The following is a 20,630-nucleotide window of genomic DNA, read 5'->3' as shown; positions in this document are numbered from 1 at the left end:
CAATAGAAATTCCCAATTTTGCTAATTGATTTTGTAACAATTTGCCTGGCTCTGGCTGATGCATCTGGTTTGATTTTATCTGGAAGAAGATGCACTGAGTATAGTCATTAATGCATCTCTCAACTAGACTATTGTAATTTGCTTTAACAGGGTTGCCCTTGAAACAGAATACTCTACAGAATGCTTCTATCCATCTGATAATGGAATAAAACTATTATTGTCATATTTCACTCATATTTCATATGAGCTGCACTGACTACCAGTATTTTTCTAGGTTCTATCAGGTGCTTGTTAACATTTATAAAGCCCTATATAGTTTAGGATCTTCAAAACATTTATTCAGAATTTAATCTGCCCACTCAATAAGTCTAAGTAGAGTCCCTATTGTGATAGCTGCTACAACTGTACAATAATACAATCAAAATCAATAAATACAAAAAATCAGAAATGAATAGAGTCGAGTTAGATCTCATACTTATGGCATAGAATATTATTCCTCCAAAGCTTTAGTGTGCTTCCAAAAGGTAATGAAAGAAGGGCTACTTCTGCAGATAAGCTATTTTACAAGAGGGTAGATCCTGCAGAGAAAAGTATATTCTCATGAAAATTCTGTAGTTTGTTCTCAAAAACTCTTTGGCGAGCGATTCCCAAATATCCATCCCATGTAGGAACTGCAATTAATTACAACTGTGAATTCGTAACATCAACTATAATTAGACTAGTTAACTGGCCTTTAATAAAACGTTCAAATGACAAATGTATGAAGGCAAGGAAAAATACAGTCAAATATAGTGGGAATCTGGAAATGCATCTGTAGAACTCTAGAAAAATAAATACTTCCTCCATACCTTTTAAACAAATATTCTTGTAAAATAACTATATCTGGCTATTTTAAAAGCTCTGCAATCTCTATCAGAACTGAAGAAGCTTCTTCAATGAGAAGCTAAACATCTTCAAGGAAAAAACAAGGACAGTCCAGTTGCCTTTTGAAAAAGCACTTTTGGGTATTACCATAAACACATATACAGATGTGCATGGTAACAAAAGTTGTGGGCATCTAAAACAAAAGAAAAAATAAAAGGAAGAGAAAGAAGAGAGAATAAGACTGAGTTTTATTTTTTATGTAGGTAAAGGGGCAAAAGAAGAAGCTAGCACAAGTATGGGAAAAAGCTCACCATTTTCAAATGTAATCATTTACCTACAAGTCTACATTTATGCATATATTAACAACTGAATAAATTAAACTTACTGTAGTGCATTATGGAAATCTGAGAATTCATTAGTTGCAGAAGTTTTCACAATGGTCCACTCAAAAGCAAGTCCTGCCAGTGTGCTAAAAGTGTTTCCTTTAAATAATGGAACATCAAAACCATTAGAATGTAAAGACAGTTTTCCTTCATTTGTCAAACTATATGCACAACCACAATGTTTGGGAATTACAATGAAAATAAAGCAGAACTGCACACACATAAAATGATCAGGTAAACTCATTTTCAGGAGCAGTTGGCAACATGACTAAGTGTAATGACCTGGGAAAAGAGGAATAGAGGCAGAACACAATTCATTTATCTCATAGAAAATACAAATCCATATTAAATATTCTATAAATATAATACAAGAAGTAAACTATTACTATAAATATAATAATATCAGATACATAACATGAAATTTGATTTTTTTAATGGAAAGATTTAAAATGGCACTAGGGAAAATTAGAAAGGGTAAGGAAACAATCTTCTTTTAGTAGTACTGTCAATGCCTCATCAGCCACAGAAAGTGAAATTGCAGCTAATTATTTGCAAGCACATTTTCTATTCAATAGACACTATATGTAAATGATCCCAATCTGACTTCAAACACCAAATGATCAAATATCATGATCCAATGTATATATCCCTCTGCAACTTACGTTTCGCTTTTAAAATCCTAGCAATATCCCTATTACTGATAACAAACAGTTATGCAGAAAGTTCATTTACTCTAAAAATAAATGTTCCTTGATATTCGTCACAGTTGTGATTCATGAAGCAAATGAGATGCCTAAAGATAGTTTATTTGCAAAAAAGAATTATCTGTAAATAATTGCTTAATGTTTTTGAACTTCATCACAAATGGCTCAGCACAAGTTGCCACAATAAATCTTAGGAAAATTCAAATCTCTGATTGTTTTCATGATATAAACCATCTTCCTTCAACTTTGTTTGGAATAAAACACATAGAATTTCTATCCTGGAAGTTAATTCTCATATATCTGGAGAATATTTATAAATGTTCCCTATGTGTCACTTCCTGACCTTTAAGGAAAAATAATTTAAGATCATTAATATGTAATAATATAGTACAGGCGTATCCAATGTTGGCTATTTTATGAGCTTTGAACTTCAACTCCCAGAATTCCCCAGCCTGCATGGCTTGATGGGGAATTATGGGAGTTGAAGTCCATAGGTCTTAAAGTTGCCAAGGTTGGATGCTTCTCATATACTGTATCATAGAGAAAAGAGATTTCAATGAGTAAGTGTAATGGACAGGTATACAAGGTTGCATAATAGTAATTCACTATTTTCATGGCATATTTTTTAATGCCAGAAAAGTAAGACAAATTTTCTTAGAGTATTAATGATATCTAAACAAAAGTAAATCAGCAATATGCAAATATACACATGAAAGAGCAAAGTGCTATCCTTCTATGGATTAAAATGTTGAATCTGTGATACATTTGATACCTTCGGAATCTCGGGCTTGAATTTTCAGCTGCAGTGGTGAATCTTCAAGATATAATTCCTTTGTTGTAGATACTATGTGAATAGTATGAATAACATCAACTATAGCATCACAGCGAAGGACCTGGCCAGTGACTTGATGAAAAAGAAGAAAACATTGTTACTAATCCAGTGAACATTAAACTTTAACACAGCCAGCAGTTTAGCACAGCATTCTGTAACACATTACCTCTAGATGGTTAGGACTATGACTATGGCCTACCATGCTGTGCAGGAATTTTGTCCAGAATTGCTATATAAGAATAATCTTATCCCAAAGGTGCTTTTTCAAGAGGCAAGTGGACTTTCTTGTTTTTTCTTTGAAGACGTTTTGCTTCTCATCCAAGAAGCTTCTTCAGCTCTGATCGGATAGTGGGGAATGGAAGCTTCTTGGATGAGAAGTGAAATGTCTTCAAAGAAAAAACAAGAAAGTCCACTTGCCTCCTGAAAAAGCATCTTTGGGACAACCATGACCTGGGTGTCTGAGAATCTCTATAGACTTTTAGCGATATAATTTAAGATGAACACCTTTTGAATGGTGTGGGAGTAGGAATGGATTTCCAGAGAAAAATTGCAGACTATGGGAATCAGGAGGATTACTCAGGTGACCCTGAGGAGACAGATAAACCTCCACATGCTTCAATAACCCTCTAAAAGGATGCAAATGACCAGCTGTCTGCAAGGAATATAAATCCTTCCAATCCCCACCATCCAATCACAGCTGAAGAAGTTTCTAGGATGAGAAAAAAAACGTTTTCAAAGAACAAAAAAAAAGAAAGTTCAGTTGCCTCCTGAAAAAGCACCTTTGGGAAAACCATGACCTGGATGGCTGAGAATCTCTACAGACTTTAAGAGTGCCAATTCTTTCACTGCCCTGTGGGTTTATAATCTTACATTGCAACGAACTGAACTGGAGCATGCAAGCGAGTATAGATAGTCTGGATCCTTCAAAATAGCTGTGTTTTGAGGTATGAGCATGCACACAATTGGAAATCACTGTCAAAGCAACCATAGATAGATGGCATTTTACAGTCCAAAGGGGGCACTTCATACATGCTGTTACATGTACAGCACTGAATTTATCTTAAGATGGCCAAATTGGCCCCACAGGAATCATGGGTCCCAGATTTTGAATACATTCTGTAAACTAGCCCATTTGAAGTGTGTTGATTCAAAAATGGTTGCTCTATGATTCCCCATTTTATCCAAATGGTTGCAAATAATCAAACAGACACAGGAGTTTTAGTAGTATATAGATGTAGAAATCCTATAAGTGCTTAAAATTTAGTCCTAATAAAATCTTAATAGAGAAGAAAGAGAGAGTACTTACAAACATCTTCAGCCAAAATAATACTTGTGAGCCGTGTTATTTGTGATGATCTGGCTTGAATAATAGCTTTCTGTGAACACTGACGGTTATCTTGTTCTATAGCATCTATGCTAGCAACCTCTGGTCTGGTGGAAGACCTATTTAAAATATTAAAAATATTGGGAGTTATAAACCAATTATAACTGCTGAAACCCTTTGCATTTTAGTCTTGATAGCAAAGAGTTTTGGAAATTGAGAATTCTGTGATGGTGAGAACAGCTATTACTGCTGGAACAAAGAGAGCAGTCAGTTGTCATTTCCCCCAATTAAGCAATGCATTATAGAAACAAGATGAGCCCATTTTTCATGTTCAGTTAACAGCTGTAAAACACGAGGAATTTTTATAATTTTTCTGATGCTTTGTGAAGCAACTTTGAAAAGGTGACTTGTGCAAAGTATGCTAATGAAATTGGCGTAACAAGTAGTCCTCACTTAACGAACACAATTAGACGGGAACCTCTGTTGCTAAGCAATGTGTTGCAAATGTCATGTGACCACAATATGTCTTCTGATGTTAGCTCCAGCTACAGTCATTAAAGAAATCACTGCAGGTTAAGTGTGATGCCATGCAACTGAAAATTGCGACTTACAACTAACATTTGTGTGCTTGCCATTCTCCCATTGTGTTCGGTTGGTTCAAGCTGGGTGTGAAGGTCACAAACAGAGATCACATGAGAATGGGACGTTGTGACTATTGTAAATATATGCTGCTTGCCAAGTGCCTGAATTGAAATCCCACGGCCATGCGGATGCTGCAATGGCTATGACTTTGAGGACAAGTTATTACCGTATTTTCCGGTGTATAAAACGACTGAGCGTATAAGATGACCCCCGACTTTTCCTGTTAAAATATAGGGTTTGGGCTATACTTGCCATATAAGACTACCCCTCTTCCAACGCACACCAAATAAAAATTAAAAAACATCAACTGGCTCACCCACAATGTAAAAGCAGCTGTGCTAGACCCAAAATGGCCCCTGCAACAAGCAGGAACCTCACACAGCCACAAAAAGCCCAAAAAAACAACTTTCACACTTCACACACACAAAATTCCACATACAGCTTTGTGAGATTTTGTGTGTTTGTGTAGTTAGAGTGAAACATTACAGAAACATACTAAATCTCAGAAAGCTGCACAAATATTATTTTATTTTTATTTTTATATGAAAACTAAATTTAAAACTTCCTAAACTTTAAATGGCTAGGTCTAAAAAAGAACAACTAAAAAAAAACCCAATTAACTATTTTTTTTTAAAGCTCCCAAAGGGGGAAAAAACTTACCCAATAGAACAGGGGTCTCCAACCTTGGCAACTTTAAGACTTGTCAACTTCAACTCCCAGAATTCCTCAGCCAGCTTTGTTTTGCTGGCTGAGGAATTCTGGGAGTTGAAGTCCACAACTCCCTGCCTGCTTGATTGCAAGCAGGGAGTGGCTTGCTGATGGAATGGATTCAGGCAAGTGAAGCAAGGCAAGTGTTGCAACTAGCAGCTAAGGTTAGCAAGCTGGAGGGGGAAAACTTTTTTCCTTTTACATGGCTCTGGCAATCCCAGCTGAGTTGCCTGATTAGCAGGCAAAGCTGGGATCGTCAGAGCTTGGATTGCCAGAGCCATTTAAGGCTCGTCAGAGCCTTTCGGGCTGGTCTGCCTGGTTACAGGAGAACAACACCCAGCGTATAAGATGACCCCGACTTTTGAGAAGATTTTCATGTGTTAAAAAGTCGTCTTATACACCGGAAAATATGGTAAGTCTTCTTTTACAGAACTATTGCAACTTTGAATAGTTGCTGAATGTCGGTAAGCGAGAACTACCTAGATTGCTATGCACAAAATTAAAAACCATTTTGTTTCCTACAGAACAAAACAACACTACTTGAAATTCTCTGGCAAGTCATTTCAAGTTTAGTCTGTTCTGATGAAACAACACTTGAAATAGCTTTAGGTTACGTATTTCATCAGAACAAAATTCAAAGCATTCCCACCATAAGAAAGAATAGGAACAATTAGCTGTTCCTCCTTTATTTTTCATTTCAGAAACACACATAAATGTAATCCATGCTAAGTACTATCAAATACAGGTAGTCCTCAATTTACAACAATTCATTTAGTGACATTCAAAGTTATAATGGCACTGAAAAAAGTGACTTTTGACCGTTTTTCACACTTATGACTGTTGCAGCATCCCTATGATCAAAATCTGGATACTGGCCTTTATTTATGATGGTTGCATTGTTCTGAGGTCAGGTGATCACCTTTTGTGACCATATGACAAGCAAAGTCAATGGGGAAGCCATTTAATAATTATGCTACTAATTTAATAACTGCAATGATTCACTTAACAACTGGGGCATAAAATGCGGTAAAACTCACTTAACAGCTGTGTTGCTTAGCAACAGAAATTTTGGGCTCAATTGTGATTTTAAGTTGAGGACTACCTGTAAAAATAAATCCCCATAGCTTTTCTCACACAATTTAATTTAGAATCTTATCAAATTTCTGTACCTTTCTGTCTTCAACTGAGATCTTCTTTATTTCAATATATAAATATTAATTCTCAGAATGCTTCCTGAATTTTTTTTAAAAAAGCACCTCACCAACATTATACTAGTGCTCTTTAGAATTACTCAGCAGCATTAGTATCTGAATACAATATATACAAATACTACCTACCTGCAAAATAAATCATAGCACAATATATTTGCAATCCAAATAAATTCTAATTTCCCCACAGCAATTAAGAAGACAACAATAATAGGCAGGCTGGCAGCCAAGAATCACAGTCCTTTGCCTAGTCATGTTCTTAGCTTTTCTTCCTCTCTTCTTAACAACTTATTCCTGTATGACCTCATTCATACAAAGCAATAATAGCAGGGGCATGATGCTCCCTGGTTCTTTATTAGCTTGGGTGGAAGTAGTTTGGAAAAGCAACATAATCTTAAGCTTTAAAATAACCATCTAATCATATTGATGAGCTGCAGTGGCGCAGTGGTTAGAGTGCAGTACTGCAGGCTACTTCTGCTGATCACCGGCTGCCAGCAGTTTAGCAGATCGAATCTCATCAGGCTCCAGGTTGACTCATCCTTCCGAGGATAAAATGAGGACCCAGATTGTTGGGGGAAATATGCTGACTCTGTAAACCACTTAGAGAGGACTGTAAAAGCACTATGAAGCGGTATATAAGTGCTATTGCTATTGCTCAGAATTGGGATGTTCCAAACGATGCTATTCGAAACAGCCACATTTTTGTTTCACAGAACAATCTCTAAAAATGCATTTCTTCTGCCAATAAAATTGCTGATTTATTTTGTTTTTTAATTTATACTGTATGTCAGCTTTTTTAAAAAAAAATATATGAATTGCCTTAATCTTATACCAGAACAGTAAAATACCATATAAATCAAATAAATGACACAAAATTTTGTTTTTACAAAGCAAAACTCTTGAAACATTGTTGTTTCATGCCAGAATACTGAAGGCAGTCATTTCAAGATCAGAACATTTTGAATTATGATTTTCTAGGCATTTTAACATAAGAATAGTTTTCACAGCAAGAAGTAATAGCTCTATTTAATTCTGCATTGATCAGACCCCACTTCAATTATTGTTTCTATTTCTGAGCACTACCCACAAGTTCCACAGATGAGCCAAAGGAGGAGAAGCCAAGTCATGTGAATAAGGATTGAAAAAAGTGAAAAAGTTTCACTTTGCATAAGAAGAAATGTGGGTGGGAGTGTGGAAGGAGGGTATGACAGAACTGTTCAAATACCTGGGGGTGTGTCACAAACAGGTTGGTTACGATATGTGTTCCATCATTCCAGAGAATATGACAATGGATTTGAGTTACAGGAAGGAATAGAAAACCTTCTGAACATTAAGAACAATTTGAAAACCAATTATCTATATGAGCTGTCAGAAATTCTTTAATTTAAATTATTGCATTGGCCAGGAGGTTTGATTTCATGGCCTAAATAACTATTTCCAATGTTATAATTCTGTCCCTAGTAAAAAAAAAAATATTTACTGTGAAAGCCAATTTATGGGTATTCTTTGCTTAACAACCCTAATTCTGTTTGGAAGTTGAAGTAGTTATTAGGTAAAATACCATGTGACTGTACTATTTAGTGGTAGCAATTCCAGTAGTCCCAGTTCATTAGGCCAGGACCTTATACTTGTCCTGCCCTGCCATGCTCACCTCCACTTCAGTTCCCTAAATCCAGCTATCTCATCTATTTCTGCCCATTTGGTCATCCTGAATTCTACTACTGACCTTCAGCTGACCTTTACTCTCTTCTTCCCTCTGCTGATGAGGCATATCTGGCTGTGGCTGAGGCTGTTCCCTTTCATAGGCCTTGTGCAGCCTTCTTGAAGGAGAACAGCCTTGCTGTCAGCATCAAGACAGTGAAGGTCAACAGAGATCAGTGATAGAATGGCAGAGATAAGTGATGGTAGAATACAGGCCAAAAGGGCAGAGACCAGAGGAAAAAGGTGGGTAGGGGAATTAAATTTATAAGCTGCAGTTGTAAATGTGGAGGCTTCCAAGCACCTGAATTTTCGTCACATGACCTCAAGAGTGCTGCAATGTCCACAACTTTGAAGACTGATCTTAACTCTCATTCATTCAGCTCTATTGTAACTTCAAACAGAATGAATTAAGTGAGAATTACCTGTAGTACTTAAAGCATCAGGTTAGAACCCAAGAGTCTAGTCCTGCCTTAGGCACAAAGCCATCTGGTTGATCTTGCCAATAGTTGTCTCTCAGCCGTACGATGAAGGGAATGGCAAGCCACTTATGCAAAAAATCTTGCCATGAAAACTGCAACTAGTCCAATGACTCAAAAAAGTAAAAATATTTTTTTTACTGCAGTTAGTAGCAATACCTAGCTGATGTTTGTGAATCTAAGAAAGCATCAGCCTTCTGAATAAATAGACAGGAAACATGACTAAATAAGTTACATTGACTTTATTGTAGAGTACATTAACTGAATCTTGCAAGTTTGATTCCATTTAGGGCAGGTTTCCATCAATTAGGACAGGTCCTTCCTAATTTTCTTTCTCTGACCATTAACTCCTTGGGGACTCCTCTCTCTCTCGGCTGATTGTTTCCTAGGCAGCATCTCTTTCCTTTGGGCCCAAGATCATCTACACATTCCATTTCATTGAGCTAAGCAAGTTAAACTAGTTAATTCTTGGTGAGGGGGGACTACCAGGAATTTCAAGAATGTACACTAGAATGTACACTAGGGAATTAAAAATAAAGTCCGGGAAGAAGTCATTGACAAAAGGGTGACATACAAGTTTAATTAAATTATTATAATGACAAAAGGCCAAATGACTTCCATAGTGCTGTTAACATGGTATGAAGTCAACAGCTGTCAGGTTTGACAGAAAGAAGTTTTTATTTCAGTATTTAATAAGATATTTTTATGAACAACCCTTTCCCCCCAGAAGTCAAGAACCAAACTCAATGGTGGAAACACCATCAAAGCCATCAATATCTGGGCCATACCTATAATATGATACACTCCTGGAGTTAGTAACTGCACCCAAGCTGAAACATAGAATCACAGGGCTGGAATAGACTTTGGAAGTATTTTAGTCCAACTCCTGCCCAAGACAGGAACTTTATAAAGTAGAAAACTAATGACAAGAAAACTGATCACTATTCACTATGCATTACTTCCTTGTAATGAACCTGGAAAAGAAAAAGAGGTAAAGCAGAACAAGTAGCACCAGTATCTACAAGAAAAGAAGACAGCTTCTCATTTATGTTACAGGAAAAAAAGTGACAAATGGCAAAAGTGGAAACAAATAGAAACAGAAAATAGTTATTCTCAGTCCTAATTTGACTACTGGATTACTGGTTCAGGCAATGGAGTTTGCTAAGATTTGGGTTTAAAATTCTGAGGGAAGTATCTTTCAGTGACCTTCCTTTCCATACCTATAACAAGCTTGAATTGGGACCAGGGACATCCCTTACAGGGACACAGACCTGTAAGTCTGTGGCTGTGATCACAAACATAATCAGAAGTTACCCTATGGCCAATATACTTTATAAATAAATGAATAAGGTGAAAAACCAGGATAAATAGGTTAGCCATAAAAAATGTTTTCTATATATAGTTTGTACAGCCATAAAGTTATCTTTACTTGCCTTCTGTCTGGATTTAATTTCATGAGCACAATGGATAGTCACGTTCCGCATTTGTTTATTGATTTAACTTGATTGCTAACTTCAGGTAACCATTAACACTAAAGCAGCAAAGACTGACTATGGAAAAATGTCTGTGGAAATTCCAGTATGCTGATTATTACAAGCATTTGTAATAAACCTGCACACTTTTCAGGTGTCTTGCTTGCAAGAATGGATTTTAATCTAGTCAGGTTGTACAGAGAATATTTTATCAACAGGATCCAAAAAACTCTGTTGATATTAATCAATATTTGTCACTGCCAGCATCTGGGCTGGCCATTAACCCAAATACTTGATTGAAGAACAATGCTTTTATTAAAATAGCCCCTAGATTTACATCTGCCCATACAGCATCAAGAACATCAATGCTAGCTTTCGGTTTCTTGGAAATCATAAAACCACAAGTCATAAAGAATTTCTTAAGTCACAAAGGGTCCATGGGACATGCTAAGTAATGCATTTCTTCAGTTGGACTCAGGACTTCCTATATAGGAAACATCTGGATGTTCATTTGGGAGATGTTTTTGAGGAGACTGACCTGGCAATATTGGTTAACATTTTCTCAGAGTAAGCAGATACTAGGACTGGCAGTGAAATGTCTAGACCAGATCAGGAAATAAGACACCACAAGAATTACTGAAATATTATTATATGGTATAATAATAGAATCTTGAAAACTGGACAGAGATTTACTGTCCGTCAAGGTAGGGCAATCTTGATTTCCCCCACTCCTTATTATTCCTGCCTACATGGTTACATGAATGCTTATATAATGGCTATTGAATCCCTTCTTCAAAGCCATGTCCATACTCCTCTTCCTACCTAAGGAGATGCTGGAGAGAGGGGAAGGTGTGACAAACTCATTTTCCCCATTTGTTTACCAAGAATCTCTAATTACAGTGTTTCAGATGATGTGCATTCATAAGGAAATAAACCTTTCTTTTTGTTCATTTGATAATTGTAGATAAAGATAAGTGGCAGAATGTGAGGGAGACACAACAGAATTAGGTACCAAAGATTGTTTCAGTTCAGTCAAGTGTTAAGTCAACTATTAGCATCCTGTAGGTTTGTAAGACTCAAGTTTTCTAATAAATAACATAACATTGCTTCACCCACTATGACACTTATCAAAAAAATCACTTAAGTATAAAATCTTTTCCAAGTTAAAGAGACCTGTATTTGGAACCTGCCTGGAAAGGGCTTTATATGTGTGACTGCCTCTGAAGGCAATCTGCTGAGAGGCTAATGGGCTTCCTTGTAGTTGGATCATCACTTTGAGAATAAACTGCTAAATCAGATGGGCTGTGAGCCTGATCCAGAAGGGCACTGCATATATTCTTTAGTTCTAAGGAACTGAAGAAGGTAAATGTTTTCAAAGAAAAAACAACAAAGTCCAGTTGCCTTTTGGAAAAGCACCATTGGGATAAAACAAAAGAGACCAACAAAATAAGGATAAAACCATTTGCTTTCTGGATGAGAACTGCAATAAGCAAATAGGCAGGATCTTTGTTCCATCTGACCCAGATGGGTGAAAGCCAGGTAGGAACTGGAGAGATGGAAGAAAGAGAGGATGAAGGGGTGGGGGGAGGCTGTAGGACATTGGAAAAAATGTTGGTTAGCTGTACCTGTAATTAAATCTTGTTTGGGTGCTGCTATTTGACATTGGGTGATTGGGAATGGGACTGGATAGATAAGGAGGGCAAAGATGAAAGGATGAATGGCAATGGTAGGCAGTGAAAATACTTGCATTTCAAGAAAAGAAAGATTGGCCCAAAATTTTGAATCTTTAAGGTGCCCCCATTTTTAAGAGAGGGCCATGGATTGATGCATGCCTCAGACTCAGACTACTTCCAAACATCAGATCTGTTTATAACCCAACCTCTTTCGCAATGAAATCATGGCACACACACTTGGCATACATCACTGAAACTTGGCTGGATGATCAAAAGGAAATATCTCTCACCAAGATCTGCATGTACTGGCAAGGAAATAGTGATGTGATATACCATTTTACAGTACATTGGTTCCATTCCTACATGAGTGAGTGAATTCAGTTGGAAGTGACAGTGGGAGAAAGCTGAACGTTCTGTTATAAGGTGCTCCAGAATTCAACTCTGTCTCCTGTGTTGCAAAATATCTAAGTGCAGTCACTGGAAGAAGTCATGTGAAGGCTTGGGGTGAGACATCTTTAATATGCTGTTGATTCCTAGCTAATAGTCCAATCCTACTATGTGGTTTGTTAGATATTTTATTGATATGAATCCAGTCAGTTATAAATGCTTCAACAAGCTACTGCTTAGCAAAGTGTGTCTTAGTCCTAAATGTGAATTCAGATAAAGTAAAAAGAATCCAACCATTTATGTGTCTTTCTTGTCAGCAACTATTTTACAGTCCTGATCTTTTGAAGCACAGATGGCATGTCAAATGAATGCAGTTATACCTATTTAAAACTAAAGAAAGCATCAGGATTAAGGATCCCTAATAAAATAAGGCCAAGTTATCTCACCTACAGATTTAGACGCGTGATAGATTTTTGACAAGAAATGTCACTTTAATCATATCCTCTGTAAATGTCTTACTCATGTGCCTGATCAGTTGGCAAAACCAGTTTGCTTTCAATATCTTAGGCATGATAAATATGGACTTGTAGACTGCACTATTGCATACTTTCATCAGGGAATAAATTCCATTGAACATTCAAGAGTTGTTTCTGAATTAACATACTGATGAATGATTAAACTGTTAGGGCTGCAGTCTTAACACATTCCATAGTCTTAAAAATGTAAGAATCATCTATACATCCTGCCTATTTTAAAACTTATTTTGCGTACTGGGGGTGGTTGGGTGGGTGGATGGTAAATCACAGTCAGAAGTGCAAAATATTGATCTAGAGAAAAAATAGCTAGAATGAAAGAGAATAAACCAACTTACTGTGGTGGAATGAAGGTAAATATACATGTCCCAGGCTAATGTTGCAGGATACAATCTGGGTCCCAATGACCGACCCAGATTTGACTATTGAGGTGGGTTCCTGGCCAATTATCTCTAAACACAATCATTTTTAGAAATGATTGCTTAAATAACTAAAGACTTCCCTGACCAGCTGTTGCTAGCCATATTAACTAATATTTATATGAACAGAAAATTATCAATCCATCTGAACAATAGGTATGTAAATCTGGAAACCACTTGCCAAAATATATTTTCAAGAGCCTAACCTCATTTGGATCTTTTGAAAAACATAAGCATCAATTGTTCTCCTTTGAATGTATAAAAATCTCTGTTACAGTATGATATATCTGAATCTTCTGAAATATATACACAATTTAATAACCTTTTATTTAGATAAAATGTAACACGTTGTAACACATTATTTAAAAACAACCCTAGTTGTACAATCCCTACTCCTCAAACTGGAAGACTGAAAAAATCTAATGTCATGTGATGTAAGTAGATAATTGTACCCATGGCACATCTGCAAATTTCTCATTTCCAATCTGTAATGCAGACTTTCAGATAGTATTAATGATTAGCAATCCTGGAGAATATATAGCATGTGTGTGTGCATTTATAATTCTATATTCCGTCACGTTGCTTTTTCAGCAGACTCTACAAGGCAGAACCACAAACAGTACAAATAAAAATGTAAAGCAGCCTACTTTAGTAACTACAAACGAAGCCCTGATTGTTAAAAGTTTATTTCCGTTCCTTGTTTTACATATAGAATTTGAGATTAAACAGAGGTCTGGTGCAATAGTTCTTCCTGTTCTGTTGGTTTCTACTCTACATGAAAAAGGAACCTCTTTCAAACACCACATAAAGAATTATGAAGCAAGAAACAATGTCCAGATGTCTTACTACTAGAGTGAATGTAATAATTCTGTGAGATTTGTGCTTTATACAGACAGAAGATTAATACAGTATTTACACTAGCAGCAAAATTAGAAACCTAGAGGAATAGTGAAAATATTGTAATATTTCTAATTACTGAGGCTTTTGAAGAAGGTACATATCCTTTCTTCAAGTGAAAAGGATGAAATTCCAAAACAATGTTTTTTAAAAAAAATGTAGCACTTTTAAATTTGGAAAATTCTGCAGTAATAGATTTTTCTTGGAAACTGGTTTAATCTGCAACGTTTTTACAATTAAAAATATCTTTCATTCCTTCCAATCTGTTTCTACCAACTTTCATTACCCTTAGATCTAACTCAGGCATGTTTTGGTTTGCCTGGGCCGCATATAAAATATATAATATCGTTAATGGATATAAATAACAAAATTCAATTTTTTTGGGGGGGGAGTCTTGTGTGTGGCCTCATTATTAGCTGTCCAGGAATGCATGCAGCCTGCAATCTTTAAAGAGTTTTAAAAAACATACAACATTTTGAGATACACACACATCAGCAAGTGTTGCAGGCTTGATTGGCAAAAGAAAGCCCAGGACTCTATTGGTTGGAAACATGTGGAAGAGGCCTTCATCCTGCAGTGGATAGACAATTGCTAAAATATTTTATAGATAGATAGATAGATAGATAGATAGATAGATAGATAGATAGATAGATAGATAGATAGATATAAAATTTATATTTTGCTGATAAAGAAATAAAGGTGTCTCAATAGAAACACACACACACACACATACACATATAAATCATACATACACACGTATATATGCTTGAAGATACTGACAGGTTGAATTAATACTAACACCTGTTCACATTTTTAAAAAGACTGTTGAATGAACTGACCCTAATTATACTTCCTGAACTCTCTAAATATTCTCAGGTGATGATTGATTGATTGATTGATTGATTGCTATATCAGTTGCTTCATTTTGGCTGAATCGTGCATTACCACGACTGTTAATTATATAAGAAATTTAAGATTCAATTCCAGTAATTGCCCAAAACTATGTTTATCTGCTCTAACTTACAAACATGCATATTTTTACCAAAGGGAATTGGTTTACTGGTAGATCATTCTTTTATAAGAAATTAATCCAATAACACAATCTTATTTATTGTACTGTGCATTCAGGACAAATGATCGATAACATGTAGCCAATCCAGGTAGTTCTCGACATGTATGTTTGTTTAGTGACCGTTCAAAGTTACGACACTGAAAAATGTGATTTATGTCCGTTTTTCACAATTATGACCTTTGCAGCATCCCCATGATCAGGCGATTAAAATTCAGATACTTGGCAACTGGTTCAAATTTATGCTGTGTCCCAAAGTCACATGATCACCTTTTGTGATCTTCTGACAAGCAAAGTCAATGAGGAAGCCAGATTCCCTTAACAACCGGGTTACTAACTTATCAACTGCAGTGACTCACTTAACAACTGTGGCAAGAAAGTTCATAAAATGGGGAAAAACTTACTAACAAATGTCTTACTTAAAAGAAATGATGGGCTCAATCATGGTCATAAATCGACCACCTGTAGTACAAGACTACCATAGGTGGGTTTCAGCAGGTTTTGACCAGTTCTGGAGAACCGGTAGCGGAAATTTTGAGTAGTTTGGAGAACCGGCAAATACCACCTCTGACTGGCCTTGCCCCCATCTATTCTCTGCCTCCCGAGTCCCAGCTGATCGGGAGGAAATGGGGATTTTGCAGTAACCTTCCCCTGGAATGGGGTGGGAATAGAGATTTTACAGTATCCTTCTCCTGACATGCCCACCAAGTCATATCCACAGAACCGGTAGTAAAAATTTTTTGAAACCCCCCAATGAAGACTACCTGTACTCAGCAGGAACTAGTACCAACATTACATATAGGCAGATAACACATCAAAAGTCAGTTGTCCAACAGTTCTAATGAGAGAAAACTCTGAACACTACTGTTAAGATAGTTGTCAACATCTCACGAGCACTAGGATTGTTGAATTCTGAAAGGTGATTTGGAGCACACATAGGTGTGTACAATTCACATGCTGTTATCTCTAGAAATTAAGCATGTCTTTTTTGTGGCATCGAACAGCTACTTCCTTTTTACGAAGCTGATGATAGGTACAACTTGGGTATTTCTTCACAGTCCAAGTCATCTTTTCTCCTTCAAATCTGGATCATTGCACAGCTGCAGTGAGCACTGCTCTGCTGTACGAATGCGATTAGGTCAGTCAGTCATGGATGGTTAACAGCTTAAACATGCAAGCAATATTAGATTACAATATCAGGGTTCTAAATCACAGGAACAGCCTGTAGGAACAAAAGAGTTCTTCTGGTGCAGTTTATTTTCATACAGGACGACAATACGTTGAACAATAGAAGAGCAACTAATTCTCCTTCCTCATTGCATGTACTGTAGAAGCTAAAAGCATCTGAATGTCTGAAGAAAGTAAACTCTGATTTTACGGCCATAGTAGTACAACATTTATATAGGTTCTACACCTTTTTCATAAAATCTAGAGCCAAGCTATAAATCATCATCTTCTTAGCGTTATTCCTGCAGGTTCAGGGTCTGCTTACATCAAAATATATTATATAGGCAAATTATCTATCATAATTGCAACATAGGTACAAACGGTTAAATAGTATCTTTGGCAATTTATTTTTTTTAAACAGACTGCATAAAGAATATGAAGAAGTATCTCACATCACTTTTAAATTTAGTTATTTCTGTCTTATCAAGATTTATAGGAAATGATTGGTCTACGTTACATGGGAAAAATGAAAGAACAAGGCCCCATTTATCTTTTTCACAAATTATTCACCCAGAACATCAGAGATGGACAGCTAAATACATAAATCTAGATTTGACTTCCCCTACTCTATTGTAAGTTATGGTTCATTTTAACCTTTTTTTTTTAAATGAAGAAATCGTGGTTGTCTAGTTTTCTGAGTTGCAGTGGGTAGATTTGGCATATCATTTAACCTGGTTTCATGGTTGAAATTATGTTTAAAAAGCAGACCCATGTTAGATGCCGCTTATTATGCTTGCTTGGTCTGATCATAACTCCTATGTCATCTGGAATGGAATAAAGATTGTCCATTATTTGTCAACTGTTTTTTCATCACTAAAACAAACCATAGCAAAACAAAAACAAAAACAAAACCCACCACCACCAAAGGAGCTTTGTTCACATGCTTTGTTTAACTCAATATTTACACAATAGGCTTATTCAACTCTTCTTTTTAAAACACTGCATGACATACCAAACCATAGTCTAAGTTCACATAAAATACAAGGCTAAGATGTGATTGTTAGCTCATCAAAAGTCCAGTATGTCATTGGAATACAGTGAATAAGTAGTAACTCTGACCTCAAATCAGGCTGTCATGGCTCTTTTCTTTTTTTCTTTTTGCAAAATGAAAACCCAGAAGCATCAGCCACTTCCTACAGAGGATAGTTCATCAGCCAGGGAGCATAAAAACAGCAAACCATTGGAGCATTTTTCCCCCCTGCTGTCTGGAGCATCATCCATAGATAAATAACCACTGGCAATAATAAGCACAATTTAGAATTTTAAATGTTAGGTTAAATGTTATTGTTAACATTAAAGGTTAAATGTGCCTAGACCATAACTTTGGTCTCATACCATGCTAAGCTACATTATGCTTAAGGCCAACATGAACTAATTAATTTTTAATGAAATTTTGCAAAGAAGTTTCAGTTAATTCTTTGGAATTTATTTTAACAATGTGCAAGATCAGACTGCCAGTTAAGCTGACTGACAGTTCTTTTTTGACTAAAAAGTACAATTACATTGTTACCTGATCTGCATTTTAAGCAGCTTTGTTCCTGTTATGCTTTCCAATCAAATTTTAACACTACCATCTTATTGCTGTCTGATCTAATTATGTAAATACATTTTAATTAAAATTAACTTTTAAAAAAATGAATATATTTATTAATCTTGGTTCTAGCATGGCTTCTAAGAAAGAAATATGATGAAGATAGCAATATATTCACTTCTGTTACATATCTGACACTGAATAGAAAGTACTTTTCAATAATGAATTGTGAGACAATGCTCATTCATCTTTATAGACATTGTACTTATTAAACTATGAAAGAGTCTGGAGATTTTCACAATTGAATAATTCAAAATATTGTCTGAGTAAGAAGTAATATAAACACTATCATACCTGCACATTCTGTATAATTAAGGACATATTTCAAACCCAAATAAGTCGCTATGAATACTTAGGATTACAGTATGCAATAGTCACTAAAGTTTTAATCCAATACAATTTACCTAACTATATACTAACTATACACAATCAGGCTTACTTCTGATAAAATCTGCAAGTTGGTATTGGTATTTCAAGTACTCTTTATAATCGCCAATAGAACTTTCAGAATAATACACAGGAAATCTATTAACATCACAGACAAGTTATTTTTACTGTTAAAATGAGTTGACTTGGACAGCATGTAAATATCTTAAATAAAAATAATGCATGAAAAGATCAAGATGCATAAAGATCTCTCTCTCTCTCTCTCTCTCTCTCTCACACACACACACACACACACACACACACAGTTAGGGTGGCATAATTGTTTTGGAAATAATCTGAATTTTTCCTTATCTGAGAGCAAGAAGGCCTTCCACCTAAGAAAAAAAGATGCTTCTTTTATAATTAAGAAAAATGATTATTATACTACCCAGTCTTTTATTTCAGAGTTTCAACAGAACTGTCCATTTCAATAGGGCTTGTTCTGTACTGAAAACAAACAAACAAACAAAAGCGAAACCAAAAAAAACCCAGGGTAATAAGTACAGGAAAGAGATGATGAAGACAGAATCAACCAGTTTTATCACTGTCTCAACTGAACGAGCAAGGACTTGTAACAATTTCCTTTTTATTCCAACACACTTTCTAACAGCAGCCCATCCTAGCTTCTTAAGAAAACCAGCACGTTGACATGGAATTCACTCTGTTCCATAAAGTTTTGTAGCATCGTGAGGCCCCACTGCACATATTCCTACTTAGTAGGAAACAAAACCAACAATCCAATAGCGCTGAAGCTAAAGAACCGAGGATCCTCGACTAGTGAAAGGGAACAGTCTGCGGTTCAAATCATTGCCTCGAAAAAACAAAACAAAACCCAACTTTCTCGATCGATGAGCTGATTTTCCGATTATCGGAAACAAGGTGTGAGTTTCCAACGCGGTCGACTCTCAGGCAGTGCGCAAGCGCCCAAGAGACTTAATCATTACTCTGTCGGGCTGCAAAGCAAGAGCTATTCTACTGGAAGCCAGTCAACTCTCCTCCTTTAAAACTATCCGGCGGATTAACCGGTTCGGCGTAGGCCAAGATAGGATCTCGCTTTTGCGAGCGCCGAACTAAACACCAAGCTTTCCCCCCCCCCGTGTTTTGCCAGCGGTTGCTGCACCTGCGCCATGTGCCTCAGCCTTCCTCCCCTCCCTTCGCTTACCAACGGTAGCAGCCTTCGCTTGCCTCCAAAGTGAAGTTAATCCTTGCGCTCCGAGAGAAGGGCAACAACACTTTAGGGATGTTGAGTTTGGAAGGCGCCGCGGCCCAAGGCAGGAGGAAAAAAAGGAGCCAAAGCGAAGCTCCGGGCGCGGAGACGGCGGGTGTCATCCTCTCAGGAAGCTGCGACGGAATCCCCTTCACCTGTCTCGAGAAAGACCCGGTGTCCGGCGCGCTTTTTCTCTCGCGCTTCTTCAACCCGAATATATAAATAAAGACGAGACGCTTAAGTTGCGGCACTTTTTCTCCGCCGGGGTCCTCGGCATGGAATTAACCCGCTTGGAGTTGCTTATTCGAAGGGACGTCACAGCGCGGGCAAACCGAAGCGCGGCCCCCCGTGTGAGAGGCGGGGTGAGAAGGACTAGGGGCTGTGAGGCGGGAGAACGAAAGCAGCGGCCTCAGGTGCCAAGGCTGCCTTCGCTCAACAGCCGCTGGGGACAGTGCAGCCGCTCTTCCGGACCTCGTGGGAAGGAACTTTTTTTTTTTTCTTCGTTATTTTCGGCAACCGCTAATGAAGCGGGGAACTTGCTTTTTATCGGAGACCGCGATCGGGAGGAGTGGAAAACAAGGGAGTTTAGAAGAAAGCTGTCGAAAATTGTTTCCTGGGCCCGCCTTTCCCGCGCTGAACTGTACCGATTTTGGTGGAAAGACAGCGCAAAAGTTGGTACAATGTGTCAGTACTGAAACTGGCTTGGGTTGATTTTTGGTTTAAGCCTATCTCAATGGGGTAATTTAATTTTTCTTAATCATATCGCCCACACCTATGATTTTATCTCCCCATAATATTGCATTATAATCTTAATTCATGCCTTTTGATTTATAATTTCTATGATTTTTAGTAAGATAAGCAAATTGCAATGGCCAGACTAAATCCTC

The 20,630-nt window shown here is 36.9% G+C and overlaps 1 protein-coding gene across 1 annotated transcript in view; it reads right to left on the bottom strand.

Moving 5' to 3' along the window:
- NUP210 (nucleoporin 210) overlaps positions 1-20,220 on the bottom strand; it is a 91,490-nt gene extending 71,270 nt beyond the window's left edge. Inside the window, exons 1-4 of the mRNA XM_070936982.1 lie at positions 19,699-20,220; positions 4,090-4,226; positions 2,724-2,855; positions 1,250-1,346 (exon numbers count right to left, since the gene is read on the bottom strand). Coding sequence (XP_070793083.1) covers positions 1,250-1,346; positions 2,724-2,855; positions 4,090-4,226; positions 19,699-19,865 — 533 coding nt within the window. The 5' untranslated portion in view covers positions 19,866-20,220. The remainder of the gene's footprint in view (positions 1-1,249; positions 1,347-2,723; positions 2,856-4,089; positions 4,227-19,698) is intronic.
- Positions 20,221-20,630: the final 410 nt, after the last annotated feature.

The sequence above is a fragment of the Pituophis catenifer genome, unplaced genomic scaffold (assembly GCF_029215685.1).
Source record: "Pituophis catenifer annectens isolate HBS135680 unplaced genomic scaffold, rPitCat1.0.hap2 SCAF_2, whole genome shotgun sequence".
Taxonomy (NCBI): Eukaryota; Metazoa; Chordata; class Lepidosauria; order Squamata; family Colubridae; genus Pituophis; species Pituophis catenifer.
The sequence above is the reverse complement of the archived record's forward strand: the minus strand, read 5'-3'. Positions and strand labels throughout refer to the sequence as shown.